At 39.5% G+C, this 20,301-nt stretch overlaps 2 protein-coding genes and 1 long non-coding RNA gene across 7 annotated transcripts in view; 1 reads left to right on the forward strand and 2 right to left on the reverse strand.

Moving 5' to 3' along the window:
* Positions 1 to 540, reverse strand: part of LOC133132628 (kelch-like protein 13) — a 56,737-nt gene extending 56,197 nt beyond the window's left edge. For both annotated transcript variants that reach the window (XM_061248178.1, XM_061248176.1), the window contains exon 1: positions 407 to 540. The gene's annotated coding sequence lies outside the window, so the exon portion shown is untranslated. The remainder of the gene's footprint in view (positions 1 to 406) is intronic.
* LOC133132627 (WD repeat-containing protein 44-like) lies at positions 18 to 17,351 on the forward strand. 3 transcript variants are annotated; one of them, XM_061248169.1, is made up of 21 exons: positions 2,803 to 2,967; positions 3,055 to 3,148; positions 4,450 to 4,483; positions 4,902 to 4,964; positions 6,877 to 7,426; positions 8,506 to 8,636; positions 8,914 to 9,006; positions 9,132 to 9,268; positions 9,625 to 9,708; positions 9,798 to 9,904; positions 10,438 to 10,589; positions 11,124 to 11,262; positions 12,699 to 12,763; positions 13,258 to 13,374; positions 13,493 to 13,615; positions 13,711 to 13,902; positions 14,023 to 14,124; positions 15,204 to 15,319; positions 15,412 to 15,539; positions 16,536 to 16,670; positions 16,780 to 17,351. In XM_061248169.1, the coding sequence occupies exons 2-21, from the start codon at positions 3,072 to 3,074 to the stop codon at positions 16,866 to 16,868; spliced, it is 2,634 nt and encodes an 877-aa protein (XP_061104153.1). In that variant the 5' UTR covers positions 2,803 to 2,967; positions 3,055 to 3,071; the 3' UTR covers positions 16,869 to 17,351. The 3 variants fall into 3 exon arrangements, with proteins under 3 accessions (XP_061104155.1, XP_061104153.1, XP_061104154.1); XM_061248171.1 differs by lacking the exons at positions 2,803 to 2,967; positions 3,055 to 3,148 and adding an exon at positions 18 to 73; XM_061248170.1 differs by having other exon boundaries at positions 2,803 to 3,148; positions 9,177 to 9,268.
* On the reverse strand, positions 12,640 to 18,913 carry LOC133132630 (uncharacterized). Of its 2 annotated transcripts, none has more exons than XR_009709153.1 (4): positions 18,791 to 18,913; positions 18,469 to 18,579; positions 18,101 to 18,280; positions 12,640 to 12,784 (listed from the first exon to the last, which is right to left on the reverse strand). It is a non-coding gene; the product is annotated as an uncharacterized LOC133132630 (long non-coding RNA). The 2 variants fall into 2 exon arrangements; XR_009709152.1 differs by having other exon boundaries at positions 18,780 to 18,900.
* Between the last annotated feature and the right edge of the window lie 1,388 nt (positions 18,914 to 20,301).

The following is a 20,301-nucleotide window of genomic DNA, read 5'->3' on the forward strand; positions in this document are numbered from 1 at the left end:
CTTCGTTACCATCTAAGTTATCAATGTTATGTCAGTGTCTTCGTTTCAGAACAACATTTAACTAACGAGCTAGGTAAGTTAGCTACCTAAATATATCATGCAACATAGCCTAACGGTAATGCTATAAGAGTTCAGCTACAACATCAAATTTCCATAGAGCTAGTTGTGAACTAGCATGTGAAATTGCATCGACTTCGCCCAGTGAATGGATTTGTTGAAATCACAAAACATAACGTTAGCTAACGTTAGCTAACTAGCTACAGACGTTCGTTAAGACTACAGAACATGTTTACACTTGCTAACCACTCTTTGTGAAAATATGGAATTTCTGAACTCTATCGGGTGAACTCTAACTGCGGCTATTAAGATTTTGTCAAGATCACATTAAAATTGTTACATTTCATACCTGTCACTATCGGAGCTGCTCTTATTTCCCTCTTATTGCCAGTCCTCCCTTTACACTCATGGATATCATTAGGTCCGCCCCGTCTGTTTTTAGCGTTGTAATGCCATAAGGAAACTCCAGCAGCAGTCAAAGGCACAATCTAATGACCATCGGAGATACTGTACACCGACCGAAACTTCCGTTAAAAAAAAATCTAATGCGCATGTTTGGAATATCATAGTATGAAGTTTTCCTGTACAACAAATAAGAAGAAAAATCGAATTAATTCAGTTCATATAGGTTTATATGTTGCTTATCTAGATGTGGTGTCAAATTATTTAGGCTATTAGACATGGGAACAACTATGGCTATGAAATTGGTGGTGGAAAATAAAATAAAAAAGAAATAGGTTGTGCAACATAAACTCCAAGATGAAATAATTAAGGGAAAATACTGTACCCTAATGATCTCCAAAGTAGAACCATGCAGAAGATAGATGAGGCTGCAGTAGACCTACTTGCCTATATATACCACTGAACTCTATGATACACTCTATGATATACACGCACTTTATTAGGTATTTATTAGACTTAAAAAAAATATATATATTAACATAATTTTTTGCAAACTCTAGAGACTACAGTTGTGAAAATCCCAGGAGATCAGCAGTTTCCAAGATACTCAAACCACCCTGTCTGCCACTAACAATCATTCTACAGTCAAAGTCACTTTGATCACATTTTTCCCCAGTCTGACGGTTGATGTGAACATTAACTGAAGCTCCTGACCCGTAGCTACATGAATGTATGCATTGCACCGCTGCCACACAATTGGCTGATTAGATAATCGCATGAATAAGTACGTGTGATAAAGTAAATATGTTCCTAATAAAGTGCTTGGTGAGTGTAATGTCTCTATCCTGCAGGTAATTTGATAATATTGACAGACTAATATTTTTATGTAGGCTGATATTACTATATGGGTTTAAAGGGTGAAAACATTTCAAGCTCAAACACCTATGAGAAGATGAATATTAAATGCAGGTGTGCCATTGTGGCCAACTGGAAACAACCCTACCCTAGTTACACGCAGCAACATTCTTTAAGTGTAGGCCACTCCACTGACACAGTTCACTTATCAATAAGTCGTTTGAAAATCTAGTTTAAGAATCAAATTTAAGATGCTGCAGTGAAGTAGCACAGGTGCAAGCGGAGCAGGTGCACCCCCACTATTAAACTTGGGGGTGCAGACATGTGCTTTTGCATCCCCACTTCTTGATCATACAACTTTGCTATTTGTAAACCTTTTAGCTAGTTTGGAAAAAATGAGACTGGATAAACACATAAGTATCAATTACAACATGCACTCAGTGAGCACTTTATTAGGTAGACCTGTACACAAGCTTGTTAATGCCAATCATGTGGCTGCAACTCAACAAGTAAAAGCATGCAGACATGGTCAAGAGGTTCAGTTGTTGTTCAGACCAAACATCAGACTGGGGAATGACTGTTGGTCTCAGACAGGGCTTGTCGATATCTTTACTAAATGTTGTACACATCAAGTTTGTACACACATATAAAGTAGTTCCATTTTGTATTTTAATGTAGCTTTTGTGCACATTGTATATACATGCTCTGACATAAATGAGTTCTGTCTCAAATTTCTGAATGGTATAAGTCTATTCTTTCATTTAAGTCTTCAACCGTGTGTGCAGTAGATATTGACACTTTTATAGGACTAGTACAAAATAGGTGCGAATAGCCCTCTAATGGGGCAGAGTGGAAAAAGTTAAAGCACAGAATATATGCAAACCTAATTCAGCATGTATTTGAATACGAAACTAATTATGTAATCAAGATCTGAGGCTGAAATAAAATATATCTGATGTTACAAATGGTTTTCTACTGTACATGTCATCATTATGACACAAAATTGAATCAAAACAACCGTAAATACAAGTTACTTAGCAATTATTTAAAAATGAAAGGTAATTAACTATAGTGTAAAACATCTTATTTTCGAGATTTAAATGCAGTTAGATCGATACCATTCTTTTTTAAATGCATTGAAAAATTGTATTGAATTGATTTTTGTTTTTACTACAAATTGACTTCCAAAACATAGCTTGTGAATATAGGATAATTCATGCGTTACTCGGTTACACTCCATGTGCGCACTTCGCATCGCTCATCACATGTGATATTTTCAAGCAAAGAAGCTTTTTTAGCAACCTCAACAACATGGTTTACTTTCATAGTTATCCCATTAGCCTATTTACATTACTCAGTCATCTTTTACACCGGCCAGTCGGCCTATTTCTATATTCTGTCTCCTCTCCAGTCGTTGCTTGTAACTCTCGCGACATTTCCTGATCTGATTTATTTATTTTAAAATAAGGAACGCTGGCATTTCCCCTTTTCGTGTCTCTTTCAAAACTATTGAAATAAACAAAGTGTTGGTAGGATGAAGTCAGCTGCTAGTTATTCTATTAGCTATAAAGGAACAGGTCTCTGGATATTATGCTATCTTCCGCTGGTTAGTTTTTTGTAGCTGACTATGCTAGCTCAATAGCCAGCATACAGGTGAGTGCCATCACCCATCCCTGCATTGTAACTAGCTGACAGCTGACTCACTGAATCGTTCCTTACTAGCAATTATGTTCACTACAGCTAGCTAAGTTAACCAAATGGATTCGGACACAAGTGGTTCAGAAGAATTCTACGATACGACGGAAGATGTCGGTTTGATTATTTCCATTAATGCGTAAGTATTTGGACATAGGCAATGTGGAGATGTATTGTATCGTCGTCGTTAACATTGTAGCCAGATACCAGCTGTCAGCAAATCGCTGATGCTGCAATCTTGTCAAGACTAAATTAATTTTCCAACAAAAACCTTTTCCCCACCTAGTATTAGAACAGAGGTATGTGAATAGGTAGGGAGTACAACTATACTGACTTGTGCTGTTATTCTTTTTAACCGGACTTACAATTAAGCTGTTGTACTGTATAGCCATGATGTCGTATGTAGTGTAATTCCACATTTAAATTTGTTTCTGAATCTGTATCGTAGCATTGTTTGGCAATAGCTCACAAACGAACACAAATTATATCTAATGTGGCGATAAGCTCATGTCTCGGCATGTCTCTTGTCTTGACTTATTGTTCGATGACCGTTCGTGGTGAACCGAGGCTTTATTTGTTCTCGCCATGGAATGTTCAATGTATTGCCTATACAATGCTCTTACATGTGCATAACAGCTAATGAGATAAATATATCGCTGTTTGGACGAACCAATGGCCCAATCCAATAATATCTGACTACGAACTTGTACGTTTGGTATGGCTGTTGAATTTAATGTTAAAGAATGAGATCTGTGACAGTCCTCAATCAATGGTGAAGAAAATTCAGCAGTCAGCAGATTCCTTTGTTGCCGCAAGTTGTGTACGGTCCAAAGTACAGAGTTGCAAGAAAAAATAGTGGTTGGCTGATTCTTTTGCTTACCTTAATTGTTGGTTGATTTACAACGACTTTTTGCAAGCTGTATTTCTGAGAATTTATTTTCTCTTGGCTACACAGCCTTTCTTGTAGGGTGTCTTCTTAATACCAGTTACATCTAAGTTTGATGGATATCATGATCCCCTGTCCCTATTGAAACGTAGGCTTAGTATCAATCATACAACAATGGGCTACCTTAGAATGGTAGATCCTGTGTTTAAATGAAAAATTCTATGAATGTTAGATAACTAATTCGATTCTATTTGTTTTCACCGCACCTAGTAGGAAAATAGCTTTAAGAAATCCAATGCTATGATTTTAGCAATACATTTTGTGATATGAGACTGTTATTCATACAAAGCTATTCAGATAACTTTTCTGAAATGCTTCTAATTGGACATATCCACACTTTCCTGACTTCTATGGAATGAGTGAAATGCATTATGTCTCAAAAATAATAGTGAATATTAGATACTCTGAAATGTTGTCTTGCCTACTATGAAATTGGGCATTTTGATGGAATTAGATGTAACAATATAAAATCCACATTTCTCTTCTTTCTTTAGGTCACCTGGAAAGAGTGTCCTTCCCTTAACAAAGGTATGACTCACAATGATACTACTTATAATTTCACAATGATATGACTAGGAATTCAAATTTCAATCGCTGTCAAATATAAATAAATAATTATAAAAGTAATTAAACTGTTGACCATTATTTTGCTAGGCATAGTTTCTGTTAAATGATGTGTAGTTGTTTTCCCTATGAGATTAAAGGGGTGGCATTTCCTAAATACCTCTTGAAATGATGAATGACTCAAATGCTGACTCAAAAAAGATGTAGACTATTTTTTATTAAGTACTGTATTCACGTGCTTGTCTAGTCTGTGGAGGCAACATTTCATTTGTTGGCTGGGTCTTAATATTGCAGTGTAATATTTTTACGTATTGGGATGAATCTGGCATTTCTTATTGATTGGCCACAGCCATTTTATGTCTGTGCTTGTTGTTGATTGCAGGGGAGTGAGGAACGTCCTACAGTGGTGGCACCACAGGAGCCCTGCAATGAAGACTCCCTCCAGGTGCATCTATCCTCTCCTTGTTTTTGCTACTGCTAATGGCAGCACAGACTTCTGTATTCCCAATTTTCCATCTTAAAAAAAAAACCTAGCCCTGCTCTAACTCCTATTCTTCAAATCTGTTTATTGAAACAGAGTATGGTACAGGCAATGGAAACAGTCACATCCATGGATGCCATTTCAAATTCCTAAATAAATCTATTCCTGGTCATATATTATAACAGCCAACAAGGTCATGCTCACATGTTTTGGTGTGTTGGACATTGGTAGTTACACATTTGGTCTTTATCAACCGAGAATAAATTGAGGCACGGATGTTTTTTTCCATTGTACATTAAAAAAAAAAAAAACTATAATCTTCCTATTTTCAAGAACAAAATGATATGTTCTGGGCTTCACTCCAGCAGTGTTGTCTGAAATTCAGTATTAAAGGCCTTAAGCTTTAAGCTTTTCATATCATCCTGGAACTTTCAATTTGTGTTCCATACTGAAGTAAAACAATTTGGTATTTTAGGTCGAAGTGTGCATAATTTAGGGTCAAACTGATATTTTTCAGAGCTGCCTTTCTCACCTGACTTATGATTTTGCCCAATAATCAGATGACGTTGCTAAAAGAGAGTTTTAGAGAAGGAGGCGGAAGGGGGAGGGGGAATTAGGCTGTGGGGGCAGGGTTAGGGACTTTTCAAAAAGTCACTGCACTTTGCAAACGTTTTGTGGGAACGTTTTAGACTAAAGCCAGGAAGAGAAATCTGATGCGTGTGGGCCGTTAATGTGACTTCAGTTCCCCTGGTAACTCATATGTTTGAGTGTTTCCTGGACTGGCAGTGACCAAGGCTTTGTGCTAATGCATTTCCGTATCTCTCAACCCATCTTTCATATTTTGAACTAAGACTAAGCCTGTTCTCTCTGTGATTGAGGGATTGGATCCCTGCCCATGAGTGTTGCAGCCAGGAATTAGGATGTCTGGGTCACTGAGATCCACGTGAATCATCTTAGCATGTTTTACATGTTAATGATATGCTAGAACATTAATCAGTTTTATGCATATTTTGACTTTTCTAACCTTAAAATAATGGAAGTGTATGGTTTGGACCATATATATTCATTGGATGGTACTTAATTTTTGAAGTTACGGATATTACATTCTTTGGGTGAGCCAAATGGCATGTAAGTTGGACGTGACCATCAGCCCTTTGTCAGATACCTTTTGTAATAATGTAGACAGGGGTAAACTCCCTGCTGATTATTGACAATTATAAGAGAAACATACATACACTACTTTTCAAAGGTTTGGGGTCACCATGTTATATTTTATTTTCTCTCTTTGTAATCAAACAATTCATATATGGTCAAAGAGCAGACTCTGAGCTTTATATTATTTTATTTTATTTTTTACACATTTTGGTGTCACCATGTAGTAATTACAGCACTTTTTATATGTAGTTACATTTCAGTGTTTGAGACAAATTAACATAATGTCATGTCTTGCCATCAACATCATCAGAGTCTGGATATTTTATTTTCACGTTCGGCTGTAAATTATGCTGATACTGTATGGAACACATTTGTTGGCTAAATGGCTCTGAGTTATCAAGGGCCCAAGGTATCAAATGATCCTCAGACCATCAAACCATCAAACATTTTCCATTAATCAATGGAAAAATACTCAGGAGAAGCTATTTTGGTCATGACCACATATGAATTGTTTGATTACAAACAGACAAAATAAAATATTAAATCCAAAAAAGGTGACCCAAACTTTTCAACAGTAGTATATTTTTTCACCAACATTCAAAAATAATTTAATATGATAAGAGGTTTTACTTGCACCTAGTATTGAATCTAGTATACAAAAGCATATTTGACCCCATTCTGATTGTGATACAGTATGTAAATTATATGTCCATTTCACTAGATCATTGACAGCATAATTGAGGAGAGCCAGAGGGAGAGCACTTCAAAGGAGGTGCCACATACAGAGGATGTTTTGGAAATTAAGAATGAGGTACCTGGGGTGCCTATGGTCCCAGGGGTCATGGCTGTGGAGCAACGGGTCACTTGTGATAACTTAGCAGGCTCTTGTAGGTTATCTACTGCCATTGAGCAGAAGGACATGGGGGCCACTCCCAAAACCGGAGGTCCAGAGAAACACTTCCAATCAACCGCAAGAGTCCCAGATGTCACAAGCACCCTCATCCACAATCGGCAAAGCCAGGTGTCTGCAGAGCAGGAACAGAAGGCAGCTGACATTTTGGAAGAGGTCCCTCTCACTGCCTTCTCCATCCCCGCTAAGCCCCCAATGCAGTTCTCCAATGAGCCAGATATTGTAGCCAGCACTAAGAAGTCCCCACCCATAAGGCCACCACTTCCTAGTGGCACTCCTCCACGCCGACCCCCTCCCCCAGTCCGTCCTCTACCCCTATCCTGTACAAGGACCCAGGAGCTGCTGCAGTCATCAGAACTAGGTAAAAGGTATTTTATATTTCCTCCTCAGATGTATTGCATTTACGAACAAACATGAATTTTAGCTTCAACGGAAACAACAATTAAAGGATTTACTGATTCAGGTATGGAAAAACACTCCTAATTAAAGGAAAAAATTCTAATGTACAATTGTCTAGATAAATCGATGTCCAAACCAAGCTGAGAAAAGGTAAATTTCATTAAAGAAGAAAATGAAATGAAACTGTGCTGGGAGAAGCAACATATACATCTCTATACACACTAACTGAGGGTTCTCAAAAGCACTTGATGCAAACATTTATACTAGTGCACAAATGAGGAGGAATGTGGAGAATTGTCAGTTATTTGGTAATAGTGTATTGATGAACTAAGAATAGTGTCTATCATGTTACGAGACACAACTTTGTTTATAGGAGTTGAGGGGGAGGGAAAGGTTTCCCATTGCTGAGCAACCAGAGCTCGTAACCAGGCAACTTGACCTACAGTAACTAGGCCAAGGATGTCACAAGATCATATGTTTTGTTTACACTAAATACTCCCCCACTCTACTCTCAGTACCAGAAGAATAAACCTTCTGTGTACATATGCCCTAGCGTTTAGGAATTAGAACTGAATCAGAGTAAAGTTCAAGTTTTAGCTATTCTAAAGACTCAAGTGATTCAACTGAAAGATGAGACATCACACACAGAATAATTGCCTTCTTATGCTGGCTACATTCCCCTTTATGGGTGATTATAAAGTATAAATATAAAGACACAAAATGATTAGAGACATAGAAGATATGTTTATATAATGCATAAAGAAACTGAATAAAAAAGTAAACACACATGATATGATGTGTTTGTCCCAGCATTAGCACCAATTTCTCACTGTAGAAGCTGGCTTGTGCACTGAAAGTAAAATGCCTGTTTTCTGGTATGCTAACCTGTATGGTATGCTAACCTGTTGATGGCAAATTATTATGCATTACAGATATTATTCCATCTCTGTGCTTACATAATGATTTAGGAATGGATCACAAGCAATAACTGGGTGCTTCAGATGTATGCAGCGCATAGCTAACCACCCTGTTTGTGCCTAGTATCCTCAAAGCCAGAGGAGCCTAGTGGCTTGATGTCTCCCAGTACTACAGTTGAACATATCACCACGGAACTGCAGCATTCTTTGGACTTGGCCAGTGCAACCACTGGGGACAAATTGGTAATCACTCAAGTAAGTGTCGTAACGTTACTGTAATCGATTGTTTTAATCACCCCTGTAAAGACAATGCTCAAATAAAGTGAATAACTGGTTGCACCCTTCAGCAGAAATCATTGCGACCAAATTCTTCCTATAATTTGCTATAAATCTTTCACATTGTTGTGGAGGGATTTTAGCTCACTCTTCTTTGCATAACTGCTTTAATTCAGACAAATTGATAGGTTTTTGGGCATGAACTGCAGATCTTGGGTCTTGGTTATATTTGTATGTGTGCGGGTGTGGTTCTCAGGAACAGGAGAGCCAAAGCTCCCCCTCCATTGGCACTGAGGCAGCTGGACCCCACCGACCACGCTCCGACTCTGGACGTGAACTGACAGATGAGGTAAGATCGCGCCGCTGTGTTCATGCTCACTTGTTCTTCCTCAGCTGTCTGAAGTGGAGCAGGAATAGCTGTTAGGAATCGGCTGGCTGACTGTGGGGTTTTGTCTTTTTGTTTTTCTGAAACAGGAGATACTGGCAAGTGTGATTATTAAGAACTTGGACACCGGGGAGGAGATCCCGTTGAACCAGGCAGAGGAGAAACTGCCCAATGGAGTCAACCCACTCACACTCCATATAATGAGGAGGACCAAAGAGTACATCATGTAAAGAGGAAAACATCCCCGTTCTGTAAAATATGTCATACACCTTAACTGTCTAAGGAATGTGTATACTTGGAACTGCAGTTTTGGTGCTTATCTGTGCATTTTGCTTTACAGAGATTGCTAAAGATCTTAGCCAATAGTGGACCACATAGTCTTGAAATAAGCATGCATTTTTTAAATAAAAAACTCCAAGTTTCTATAATGTTCTGTGTGCTTCCGTTACAGAACAGAATAGGAGAGCTACTGTATATGTGCAATCTCTCTATTCATCGTTGATATGCATTCGCTTAATGTCAATAAATGATTATGCTGTAGGCATTCATGTTTAATATCTGTGAAGCCTGTTTCTCTACCAGGAACGATGATGTGCAGTCAGATGATGAAGAGAAGCCCCAATCCCAGTTGCCTGAGACAGACGGAGGAAAGCTCAAACACAGAACGTGAGACTATGGACGTGACACCGCATACTCAAGCACTGCTTCTTTCCCTAGTCTTTGGCTGTGATAACTCTGTGATTTCGTGTTCACAGAACACAATTTAAGAAGTTTTTCGGTAAATCTGTTAAGAGGGCCAAACACTTCGCAGAAGAATATGGTGAGAAGGCTGTCAACAAAGTGAAGAGTGTCCGTGATGAAGGTACTCCCTCAGTTTCAGTAAAGAGAAATTAGTGGATGCTGAAATCTAATAATTGAATTGAGTAATTGAACAAAGGAAATAATGTATTTCTTAAATGGAAAGAAATTTCTTAAAATCTTTGGAAAGATTGGCATTAAGTATTTATTTGTGAACTTTGACATTTTGGAGTACATCCCTCTATTTCTCTTTACCTGCTTTGTCGATATTGCAGACATGATACATTTTTTAACCTATGGTCGAGTGTCTCTCAGCTCCAGTCCTTGGGGCCCACTTGACAGAAGGTTTTTGTTGTAACCAGAAACTCACACCCCTGATTTAACTAATCAAGGGCGTTTTTGATTGTTTGATTGGTTCAGTCATTAAATCAGGTGTGTGAGGTCCTGGTTACCACAAAAACATTATGGCAAGTAGCCCCCAAGGACTTGAGTTGAGAAACACTGATCTAGGGCATTTGACGTAGATGTAGTATTGGCACTGGTAAAGCAGTAAATGTGAGAGGATATTCAAATTCCTGGACCTTGGTTTTCCCTCAGTGTTCCACATGGACCAGGATGACCCCTCCTCCAGTGATGATGAGGGAATGCCCTACACCAGACCACTCAGATTCAAAGCTGCTCACAGCTTCAAGGGCCCTTTTGATTTCAACCAGATAAAAGTTGTCCAAGACCTGAGTGGGGAGCACACGGTGAGAGTGTGTGATGTCTCCTGCAGGTTCTGCTTACCTTGTTCTTTTCAGCTGCTAAGTTACTGCTGCCATCCAAGTTTGCCTCCAGCTCTAGGTAGTTCAGTAGTTTGCCATTATCATTGAACATGTAATAAATCAGATCTGATTTAAAACTAAAAATGGCAATTATTTGTGTGTTTAGCTTAAAGTACGAAAACCAGAACTTTACCCAAATAAAGCAGAAATATAACTGTGGCGATGAGAGCAATGTTAGTTCATTATTGATCCATTTTTAAATACATTTTTCAGTGCATGCTTTAAGATGATTTGCTGGCTGGTTTGTGTCAAAGCCTGTTGATGTTTCCTCAGTTGAGGGGGTGTTATGATCACATGCTTGTGTAGGAACTTGGTAAGCTTCTCAAAATTCAGAGAGAGCAATTGTGGTTCATACGAAAACCAGCATGCACAATGACCCCCCCAGGACCGAGACTGAGAACCACTGGTTCAGACTACTGTATGACCTTTAGTGTTGGGCCATGCCATGCTCTGTTTCAGGGTGCTGTGTGGACAATGAAGTTCTCTCACTGCGGAAGACTGCTGGCCACTGCTGGACAAGACACCATTGTGCGTATCTGGGTCCTGAAGAATGCCTTCGACTTCTTCTACAACATGCGGATGAAGTACAACACAGAAGGTAGCCCATCCAGTTCATTCAATTAATTCAATTTGTGCAGCTGCCAAAATTAAACTGCTGCAATTTGTTAGACAATAATTAATAGAGGTTTTAATAACAATTATGAAAAAGAATCAGAGTGGCATAATATAGCATTTAATAATGACATGAATTTATTTGTGACAATGTGGGGAATATAGTATGATTTGAACATAAGAGAAATAATGTCCACATACAACTAGAAAGCTGTGGCAACAGCCAAATCAGATCTCTACAGCCAGCAACCTCCCATTGAGGACCCATTAGGTCGGGTTCCTGACTGCAGAGATGGGAATTATGTATATTTCCTTCCATCAGGAGTTAGGGGTGCTCCAGGCGGTGGGGTTAGTGTTATAACTTAGTTATTTTAAATTGTATGTAACTCTAATTGTATGTGTTTGTCTATAGTGGAGTGCATGACTGTTAACCGTTAAAAGAGAAATGGATTATAATAACAGCCATGTGGATGATAATATAGAAGTGAAGTTTCCTGAAAATCACGTGACAGAGGTTGAAATGTAATGTAAATGGTTTGCTGTGTAGAGGAAGCTTGTAAGAACACTTTGTATTAATGTTTATTGGATTTTTTGATGATCCACAAAAGCTCAAGGAGTTAATAAAGAAATCGACAAATGGTATAATACTACTCCTGTTCCGTATGAGCAGAATCATATATATAATATTCACTGCACATTCACATAGCTAAACATAAATTAAACATTGACTTGTTAACGATTCGGTTATTATTTTTCCTGATGATAGAATTTTAAGTGTTTAAGTGACACTTTTAATATGACTAGTTTTTCCATATTATCCACAACTGAAATGTGGGAAAACCAGTCATATAAAAAGTGTAATTTAAACAAAAGCATGCAAATAGGTAGCTAGCTGTATAATGCTTGAAAAACAAGCACATAATAATGCAAGAGACCGTGCCACTGCAAAAGTTAATCCAGCAACATGTGCTTTCCGCTTATTTTTACAAAACAACACATGATTCGGTTTCCCTAGCTAATGTTGCTTGAAAAACAAGACAGTGCCACTACACAACTGATAAGACAAGCAACATGACATTTTCTGCCGTACTTCCGGCTTAACAACTTTGCCAACCTAAACTGAAAGCTTCTGCCAACCAATAAAAACATGGGAAATAATCATCACGACCATCTCCTCAGTGATGACCCTGAAGTATTGGGTCTTGACTGGGGAAGTTCCTGGCTATGGAGATCTGAAGTGGCTGCAGCCAGATACTCTTAAATATTACAGTATTATAAGTTTCTGAATAATTTACTCTAATGGAATGTGAATAATTAATAAACGCTTAAATTAGCAGCACATTAGCAAGTGCAGAGTCCACGCATGTGATTAGCAGGACATATGCAGGCTGTCCTTCACTGGTGTGCACCTTCCTTCTTTAGGTCGAGTTTCACCATCCCCTTCTCAGGAAAGCTTGTGTTCTTCAAAATCTGACGCAGATGGTGGGGTAAGCAGCTAAAGAGTCGTGCTTAAAGATATAAAATCATATACAGCACAAAACATGTTAACATGCCAGTTTTACACACTTTAGCACTATCAAAAAAGCATTGCTTCTCTGTCACATAAATCGTAGGCTGTGCAGTTGGGATAGATAGATAATGCTGCAATTGTCCTTTCTCAGGTCTGTTTAACTGTAAGTATCTGACCACGGTTCAATGGTAAATTAATATATGGTTATTCCTGCCCCTTTCACAGAAAACAGCCACCTTCTGGTTCAGTTGGTGTGCTCTTATTAAATGCCTGCTCCTGTTCAGTTCAAATTAAATCCTAAAAATGAGAATATAATCACAGAAAGTTATCCTGAACTACATGGAATGTCAACTTCAACAATTCTGTCCCATTATATTATTGTCAAACTATGTCACCAAGCCAGAGGAATGTAAGATTTTAAGCTATCCATGATTCTGCGCATCAGTGAGAAGGTGATTTAATTGTCTCCAGATTAGTAGCACCCCGGAGGACCCTGACACCGAAGACAGTAACGCCCCCTTCCGGCAGGTCCCCTTCTGCAAGTACAAAGGGCACACAGCTGACCTGCTGGACCTGTCCTGGTCTAAGGTGAGAAGTCACAGACCCTAAACTGAGACATTTAACTATCTTTCCCCTGTGTCTGCACTGATTTATTTCCATTGAGTTCCAGCTGCTGATGATTCCAATATTGCTACTCTGTCCGCAGAACTACTTCCTTCTCTCATCGTCAATGGACAAGACGGTCAGGCTGTGGCACGTATCAAGGAGAGAGTGTCTGTGCTGCTTCCAGCACATAGACTTTGTCACGGCCATTGCTTTCCACCCCAGAGTAAGTGTGTCCCTGCAGAAGACGGCATTAATGACTTCCACGCCTTTGAGTCAGCATTATAGTATGGTCCATGGTAACTTCCTCCCTTCTGTCAGGATGACCGGTATTTCCTCAGTGGCTCTCTGGATGGGAAGCTGCGGCTCTGGAACATTCCTGACAAGAAGGTGGCGCTGTGGAATGAGGTGGACGGGCAGACGCGCCTCATCACCGCCGCCAACTTCTGCCAGAACGGGAAGTACGCGGTCATCGGCACGTATGACGGGCGCTGCATCTTCTACGACACGGAGGTGCTGTGACCCTCCCTTCAGGGATGCTACGTTTCCTATTTCTATCACTTTCCCAACTGCCCGCAGTTGCAGTAAAGATAAAGTATGTGGTAGTCTCACTGATCCATTTTGCTCTTTCAGCACCTTAAATACCACACCCAAATCCATGTGAGATCTACCAGAGGCAGGAACCGAATTGGCCGCAAGATCACTGGGATTGAGCCGCTATCTAGAGAGAACAAGGTTACGGGAATGCCTATTACTCTTTTACTGCACTGTCTTGGGAGAAGAAAGTGGACTTGAAATGATCTCTAGTCCCACTGCCTTCTGCACAGAGAGAAACACACACACAAATTTCTCTTCTCAATGACAAAATCTCAAATGCCATGAAATACACAAACTTCAGATGGATTGTACCAAACAAACAAATGCATTTCCAACAAGTTTCCTCTTGAGAGGATGTCAACAATGAATCTTATGTCATAGGGGCACCAAGCTGGTGAATCTAGCTGAGTGCTTTGTGAAATTCAGTGCTTCATATGCTGCAGATAACTTTTTATCTGTATATCTCTGCTTTTCCATAGCTGTCACCAGTGAGGAAAAGCAATTCTAAGGTTGACTGATGTTTCAACAAGCCGACGACAGCTTGTCATTTTGCTGTACTTTTGCTTCTTCACCTCTGCCATTGCAGTTGCTAGCTAGCTACAAATGCTAGAAATCCCATACAATCTATATACGCACCCGCCCCTCTGCATACAGAAGAGTGCCACTCTCAGAAAGTTTGCAAACGCATTTTAGAATAACAAATAGAGGTAAAGGAGCACAAATTTGTGAGATTTGCAGTGCATCATCAACATGCCTGAGTATGTTCATATTTATAGTATTTTCAAGGTAAATATTGTAAGACTCGGAAAGGCTACAGCATAGCCATGCAGAATGTGTATTACAGTAGTGATCCTTTAGAAAAGTGTAAAAACATTTCAATCCAATGGTACATTAAACCACATTCACATGTTAACATGTTAACTTTTTAGTAGGATTTAGGTACAGGCGATGTACATGAAACCGCATGCATTTATAGTGTTTGTCTACACCAGACCTGGGTTGAAATAATATTTGTTTTGGATTCAAATACTTTTCTGTGCTCTATTGATATTGCCTGGTGCATTTGAGCCTGCAAGGAGGAGCAGATGGCAGGGGTTTACACTCTTGGAAACATTTCATTTGTTCCAGGCAAACTTGGTTAATTTCAACCCAGGTCTGGACTACACGTCTACTTGTTTGTTATATATCTCACCTCACTATCCTTAATTTCTTTGTAGATTCTGGTGACTTCCAATGATTCAAGGATCCGTTTATACGACTTAAGAGATCTGTCTTTGTCTATGAAATACAAAGGTTTTGTTAGCAGCTGTAGTCAAATCAAAGCGAGTTTCAGGTAAGGTTACTTCTCTAAACTTTCCCCTAGTTGTTTGCTAGTTGTCATTTATCCAGGTTAAACATTTGCTAAGATATATGCTTATTTTGCAGTCATGATTGCTCATTTATTGTGAGTGGTTCAGAGGACAAATTTGTTTACATCTGGAGCACCTACCATGACTTGAGCAAATTCACCTCTGTCCGGCGAGACCGCAATGATTTCTGGGAAGGAATTAAAGGTAAGTTCTCCACTGACCACTGCATGAAATTCTACATTACCTCGGAACTATGCCATTAGAAAATGTACCAGGTTGTCATGTAGGTTCAACTGAAACAAACTTTAAAGTGTCTTATCTGTAATTTCAGTTTTGGTGGATTTGTCCTCATCTCTAATCACTGGTAGTCACAATGGTTTGTTTTCATACTCCAAATTCCAGAGTTCCATTCAAAACTATGCTACAACCCCAAAGCGGCATGGTTTCCTGGGGTGTAAGCCAGGACAGTCAGCAGTGTTGTCCAACATAGTAATATTGAGCAACATATGAAACCTAATGTTTAAGACAGTGTCAGCAGGTGGTTACATTTTATAGGTTTTATTGTTAGCCATCAATCACAACACATAAGGGAGCTAAGGTCAGGTAATGATCCAAGACTGTAAGTAGTAAGTATGATGATACATGCGCTTCCACAATATGAAAGAATTATGGATTGAAACTCACAGAACACATTCTTTACATGGTCTACCACACATTTGTTTTCACCGGTTTTGTTGGAATGAAAGTCTGGAATGAAACCTGAGCAAATTTCCCTCCGACTAACAAGACTGCAGTACCTTCTAGGAAGGATTTAACAGTAATTAAGTAGGTAATCCTTTTCACTGAGAATTCTGTAGTAAACAATTACTATGGGCTTGAGTTTTTCAAGAATCCCTGCCTTAAGGGATCATCCTACTGGAACACATTACCTCCAGCTTTGACTTAAGTGCTCCCATCCTCCATGGAATGGATTCTAAGGTTTATACGCAATGTATCGCAAGTCTATAGTCACAATGTAGGATTAATGTCTATAGCATTAATCCTACACCGAGAGAGAACTGCATAAAGAGCAGCGGATAGGTCCGAAAACCTTTAGTGCGACACAGGCCGGAATGGACCCGGAAGCAGAACTGTGATGGCAATCAGAAGGTTTTGTAATCGAGCGATAAATTGCTTGTCCATTTCTTCCCGGTTCTCTAGCCCACAATGCCGTTGTTACGTCAGCCATCTTTGCACCCAACCCAAGTGCAATCGTTCCATCTGAAGCTGGCCTGGAAAAACTGGATGCAGAGTGTAAGAGCACAGACTCTGCAGACTCCGATACCATCCCATCAGGTACAGTAAGGACATGCAAAGTGGAATCTTTGTTGTGCAGTCTTGTCCTCCAAATAAAGAAAATGGTTAAGTTAGTTGACTTAATTATTTTTTTTTTTTGTTCTCAAAGGTGCCCTGAAATCAGATCACACAGAAGTACTGATCTCAGCAGACTTCACTGGTGCCATCAAAGTCTTCATCAATGTGAAAAAGTACTGAACTCAACCAACCCTAACTGCCACCGGAGCCCTCTCAAGCCTGCACTCCTCTTCAGAGTATATCTTGATATTATGGCTTGCGATTCAAGTACCCTGAAGGAATCTTTTGAAGTTGGGACACTGTGGTCTGTTCTTGTTAGCATTTAGTGTCCCTAAGGGCTCAAAAAGATACTGTACAAGCAAATGAGGAGTGCACATTTGTGATTATGATCTGGGATTGTTCTGAAATAAATTGTATGATTTACAGCATGAGGAAAACCTGCTCAAAGCACTGCTGTCTACAGTCACTCTTATCAGGTCAGTGGAGAAGAGTTTACACCAAATTGACCAGCAGGGTCAGATTCTCCAAACACTTTTTGAGAATGTTCTCTGGGACACACTGTCATTTCATTTATGGCACTTTGTGTTGTGAATTATTTGAAAACTAAATGGATTAATATATTTTTGTTTGTCATCCTAGAAAAATAAAGTCTGGCTATTCATGGCTTTGTTATTGAAGGTCACTTTGTCCAGTACCCCTGTGTCATTGTCAGGTTAGCAGGTTAGCAGAATAGCATTGACACAGTTCTTGGCTGTGAAGGCAGGCGAGACGACTAACAACTGTTCAATTATTACTGTACAATTTTTGCAATAGATTTAAACAAATGTACAAAACAAAAATATACAAGAAAATATACAAGTCAATAAAAACAAAATAATTGTACAAATAATATTTAGACTTCCATTTCACAAAAATGGACCAAACCTTGACTCAAGCAGTCCTAGCACATACTCAGAGTTACAAAAAAGGTACGAGAGCTACACCAGACACCAGTCTTTGTGTGTGTTTGCACTGTATGTTGGATGCTTGAGAAAGGGGGGTGTGGGGGTGTGTTAGTGTTTGCCCTTTTCAATTTTTTGGTGAGAACGATGAGGTGACCCCAAACTTGACCTTCTGCCGGGAGATGGCGACCGAAATTGCTTGGACTCCTTCGTAGACTTTGTGTTTTTTCCGAGCAAACGCCGAAGGATAAAGACAAGATGAAGATAGAGAACGATAAAGACAGGCCAACAGTTCAGCAGCGTACCCAGTGAAGTAAAACAATTTCAGTACTAAACAGAGTACCTGTAAACTGGAATTAGAGGATATTCAGATGAAGAGATTATCCATTTCTAGGACATAGTGGCAGTGGCTGTGTAAAACCACTATGTGCAGCAGCTGAAGAGTGTAGAAAGGTATACGACAGGACTTACCTGTAGAGGGAGGTAGAGCTGCCTCCTCTGTGGCATTGTGTACACACCAGAACCTTCTCCTCATCTGAATCTTTGCTCCAGGCTTGGTTTCCATCCCGATCCTGTCCCTCCTCTCATCTTTCTTTACTCTCTCTTTTGTGTGGACTTTTCCTTCCTGTTCCGATCGTTTTTATCGAACTCCTGAAAGAGCAGGAACACATACAGTGTAAATACAGAGCACAAGCATCTGTGTTGGCAACTTCTCAACTCTTTTCAGCCACAAACCTGAAATACTCACTCTGAAATAATGCCAAAAATGTATTTAGTTGTCCTACCAACAGTGCATGAGTGGAAATTTAAGTTACCAGTGACTTGCTATACCCACCTACCTTCTGTAGCAACTTAGTCTGATAGTGTCCCACTTGCTGCTGGAAACTCGTTCCTCACTTCCGAGGTCTTTTCCCAGACTCGAGCTCATCCTGAAATTTCATCACATTGACCTATTAAAAAGGGAACCAGATTTAGGTAGTGGGATTGGGTAGCGAGTCAATGAGGATTATGTGGGCTTGCCTCAAGCTCACGCAGCTTGGTCCACAGAATACAAATGTAAAGAATAAGCTCAGAAGTATTAAACACTCAGAAAACCACTAGCCTGTATTTTAGCAAATGATTTTGAGGGTAAAAGGGAGAGGGAATGTACCCGACATTCACCTCCTCCTCCAGATTTTGCTCTTCTAGCACATCCCATTTTGATTCAGCATTTGCTGATGAAGGAAAGTACAAAAAGAAAGATACAGAGGGCATTTTGCATCCCAGAAACCCTGTGTATGCTGATTTTCTTTCCAACCACAATTGCAATCCATGAATCTCAACAAGCTGTTTTTTTTTTTTTATATTAGGTGCTTTTCATGTTTGGAGGGATTGCTTAAACCACATTTTGTCCGATAGCTATACACACCCTACCATAAAGAAAAAAATGTCCATGGTGATATTGTGCTTAATGCATAAATTCTGCAGAAAAATAGCTTGAAAAGTGGTCAATTGTTTTTAACTGATCAAATGAAAGACTATAGTGAATCCTAATTGGTAAAAGTGTTGACACCTGGCCACTGGAACTGACCATTTGGAAGATAATAGAGAATTGATAACAAGGTAGACCTGCATCGTTTTGATACGCTTGAGGAAAAAGATTACAAATAAAATGACTACTACCTAATTCAACTACCTAATTATGAGCCTATTAGTTCACCTCAGTCTTTTATGTGTTACTTTGATTGTAATTGCTTGCAAGATGGTGCAATAAGCACAATATGAACCTGGTCTTTGGTCATTTTACTCTTCATGCAATTACAAAGCTATTTCTGGCATAATGTGGTTTAAGGTCATCCTAAGATTAATAGCACCTAATCAAGAAAGAGTAGCAGCTTGTTAAAATTATTCCATGGTAATTGGGCTTGGAACAGAAACCAGCATACACAGGGGTACTCCAGGACCAGGTTTGGGAACCACTGATTTACATTATTATATGTGATAAGCACAAAGTTCTTGTTACAATGTGAAAGCATGTGCTTGCATCCAGCAAGACATAACTGAATGTTGCATGTCTGAAATGACAGAGGTTTGTTTTACCTTGGGGCAGAACTTCAGCAGCATCAACCCTTTCCCATTTGGAAAGAGCCACTTGAGTGAGGAATGGTTTTGTCCTTCTCAGCGCCTTCCTCCACTGAAGAAAATTGAGCAAGAAAAATTGAAAATAGTTGCTGAGCTACCATTTGTGCTCCCAAAACATAGAATTTGCATAATTTCTTTATTCCAACGTTTCAAATGCAACCTACTCGGCATTCCGTCAATGTCATCCAGTGAGTTGCCCAGGGGAACACTGTCAATGTCATCCAGTGAGTTGCCCAGGGGAACACTGTCAATGTCATCCAGTGAGGTGCCCGGTGGAACACTGTCATTGTCATCCAGTGAGTTGCCCAGGGGAACACTGTCAATGCAATACCAGATGCCTGCTTATAGGTGGCAGAGAACACAAATTAAGGCAACAAATGTATGTGATATATCCATGGCTGAGAGACGAGGGGAATCTGAGTGCACTTCTGGCCTCTTGAACACCTCCCCAGCCTTAGTGAGGCCCAGGAAGATATTCTGCAGCTGAATCAGGTAGAATTTTCTGGGCAGATGGCCCTTTCACCATTAAAATATTATAAAACAAACATGCT

This window comes from Conger conger, chromosome 7 (genome assembly GCF_963514075.1).
Source record: "Conger conger chromosome 7, fConCon1.1, whole genome shotgun sequence".
Lineage (NCBI taxonomy): Eukaryota > Metazoa > Chordata > Actinopteri > Anguilliformes > Congridae > Conger > Conger conger.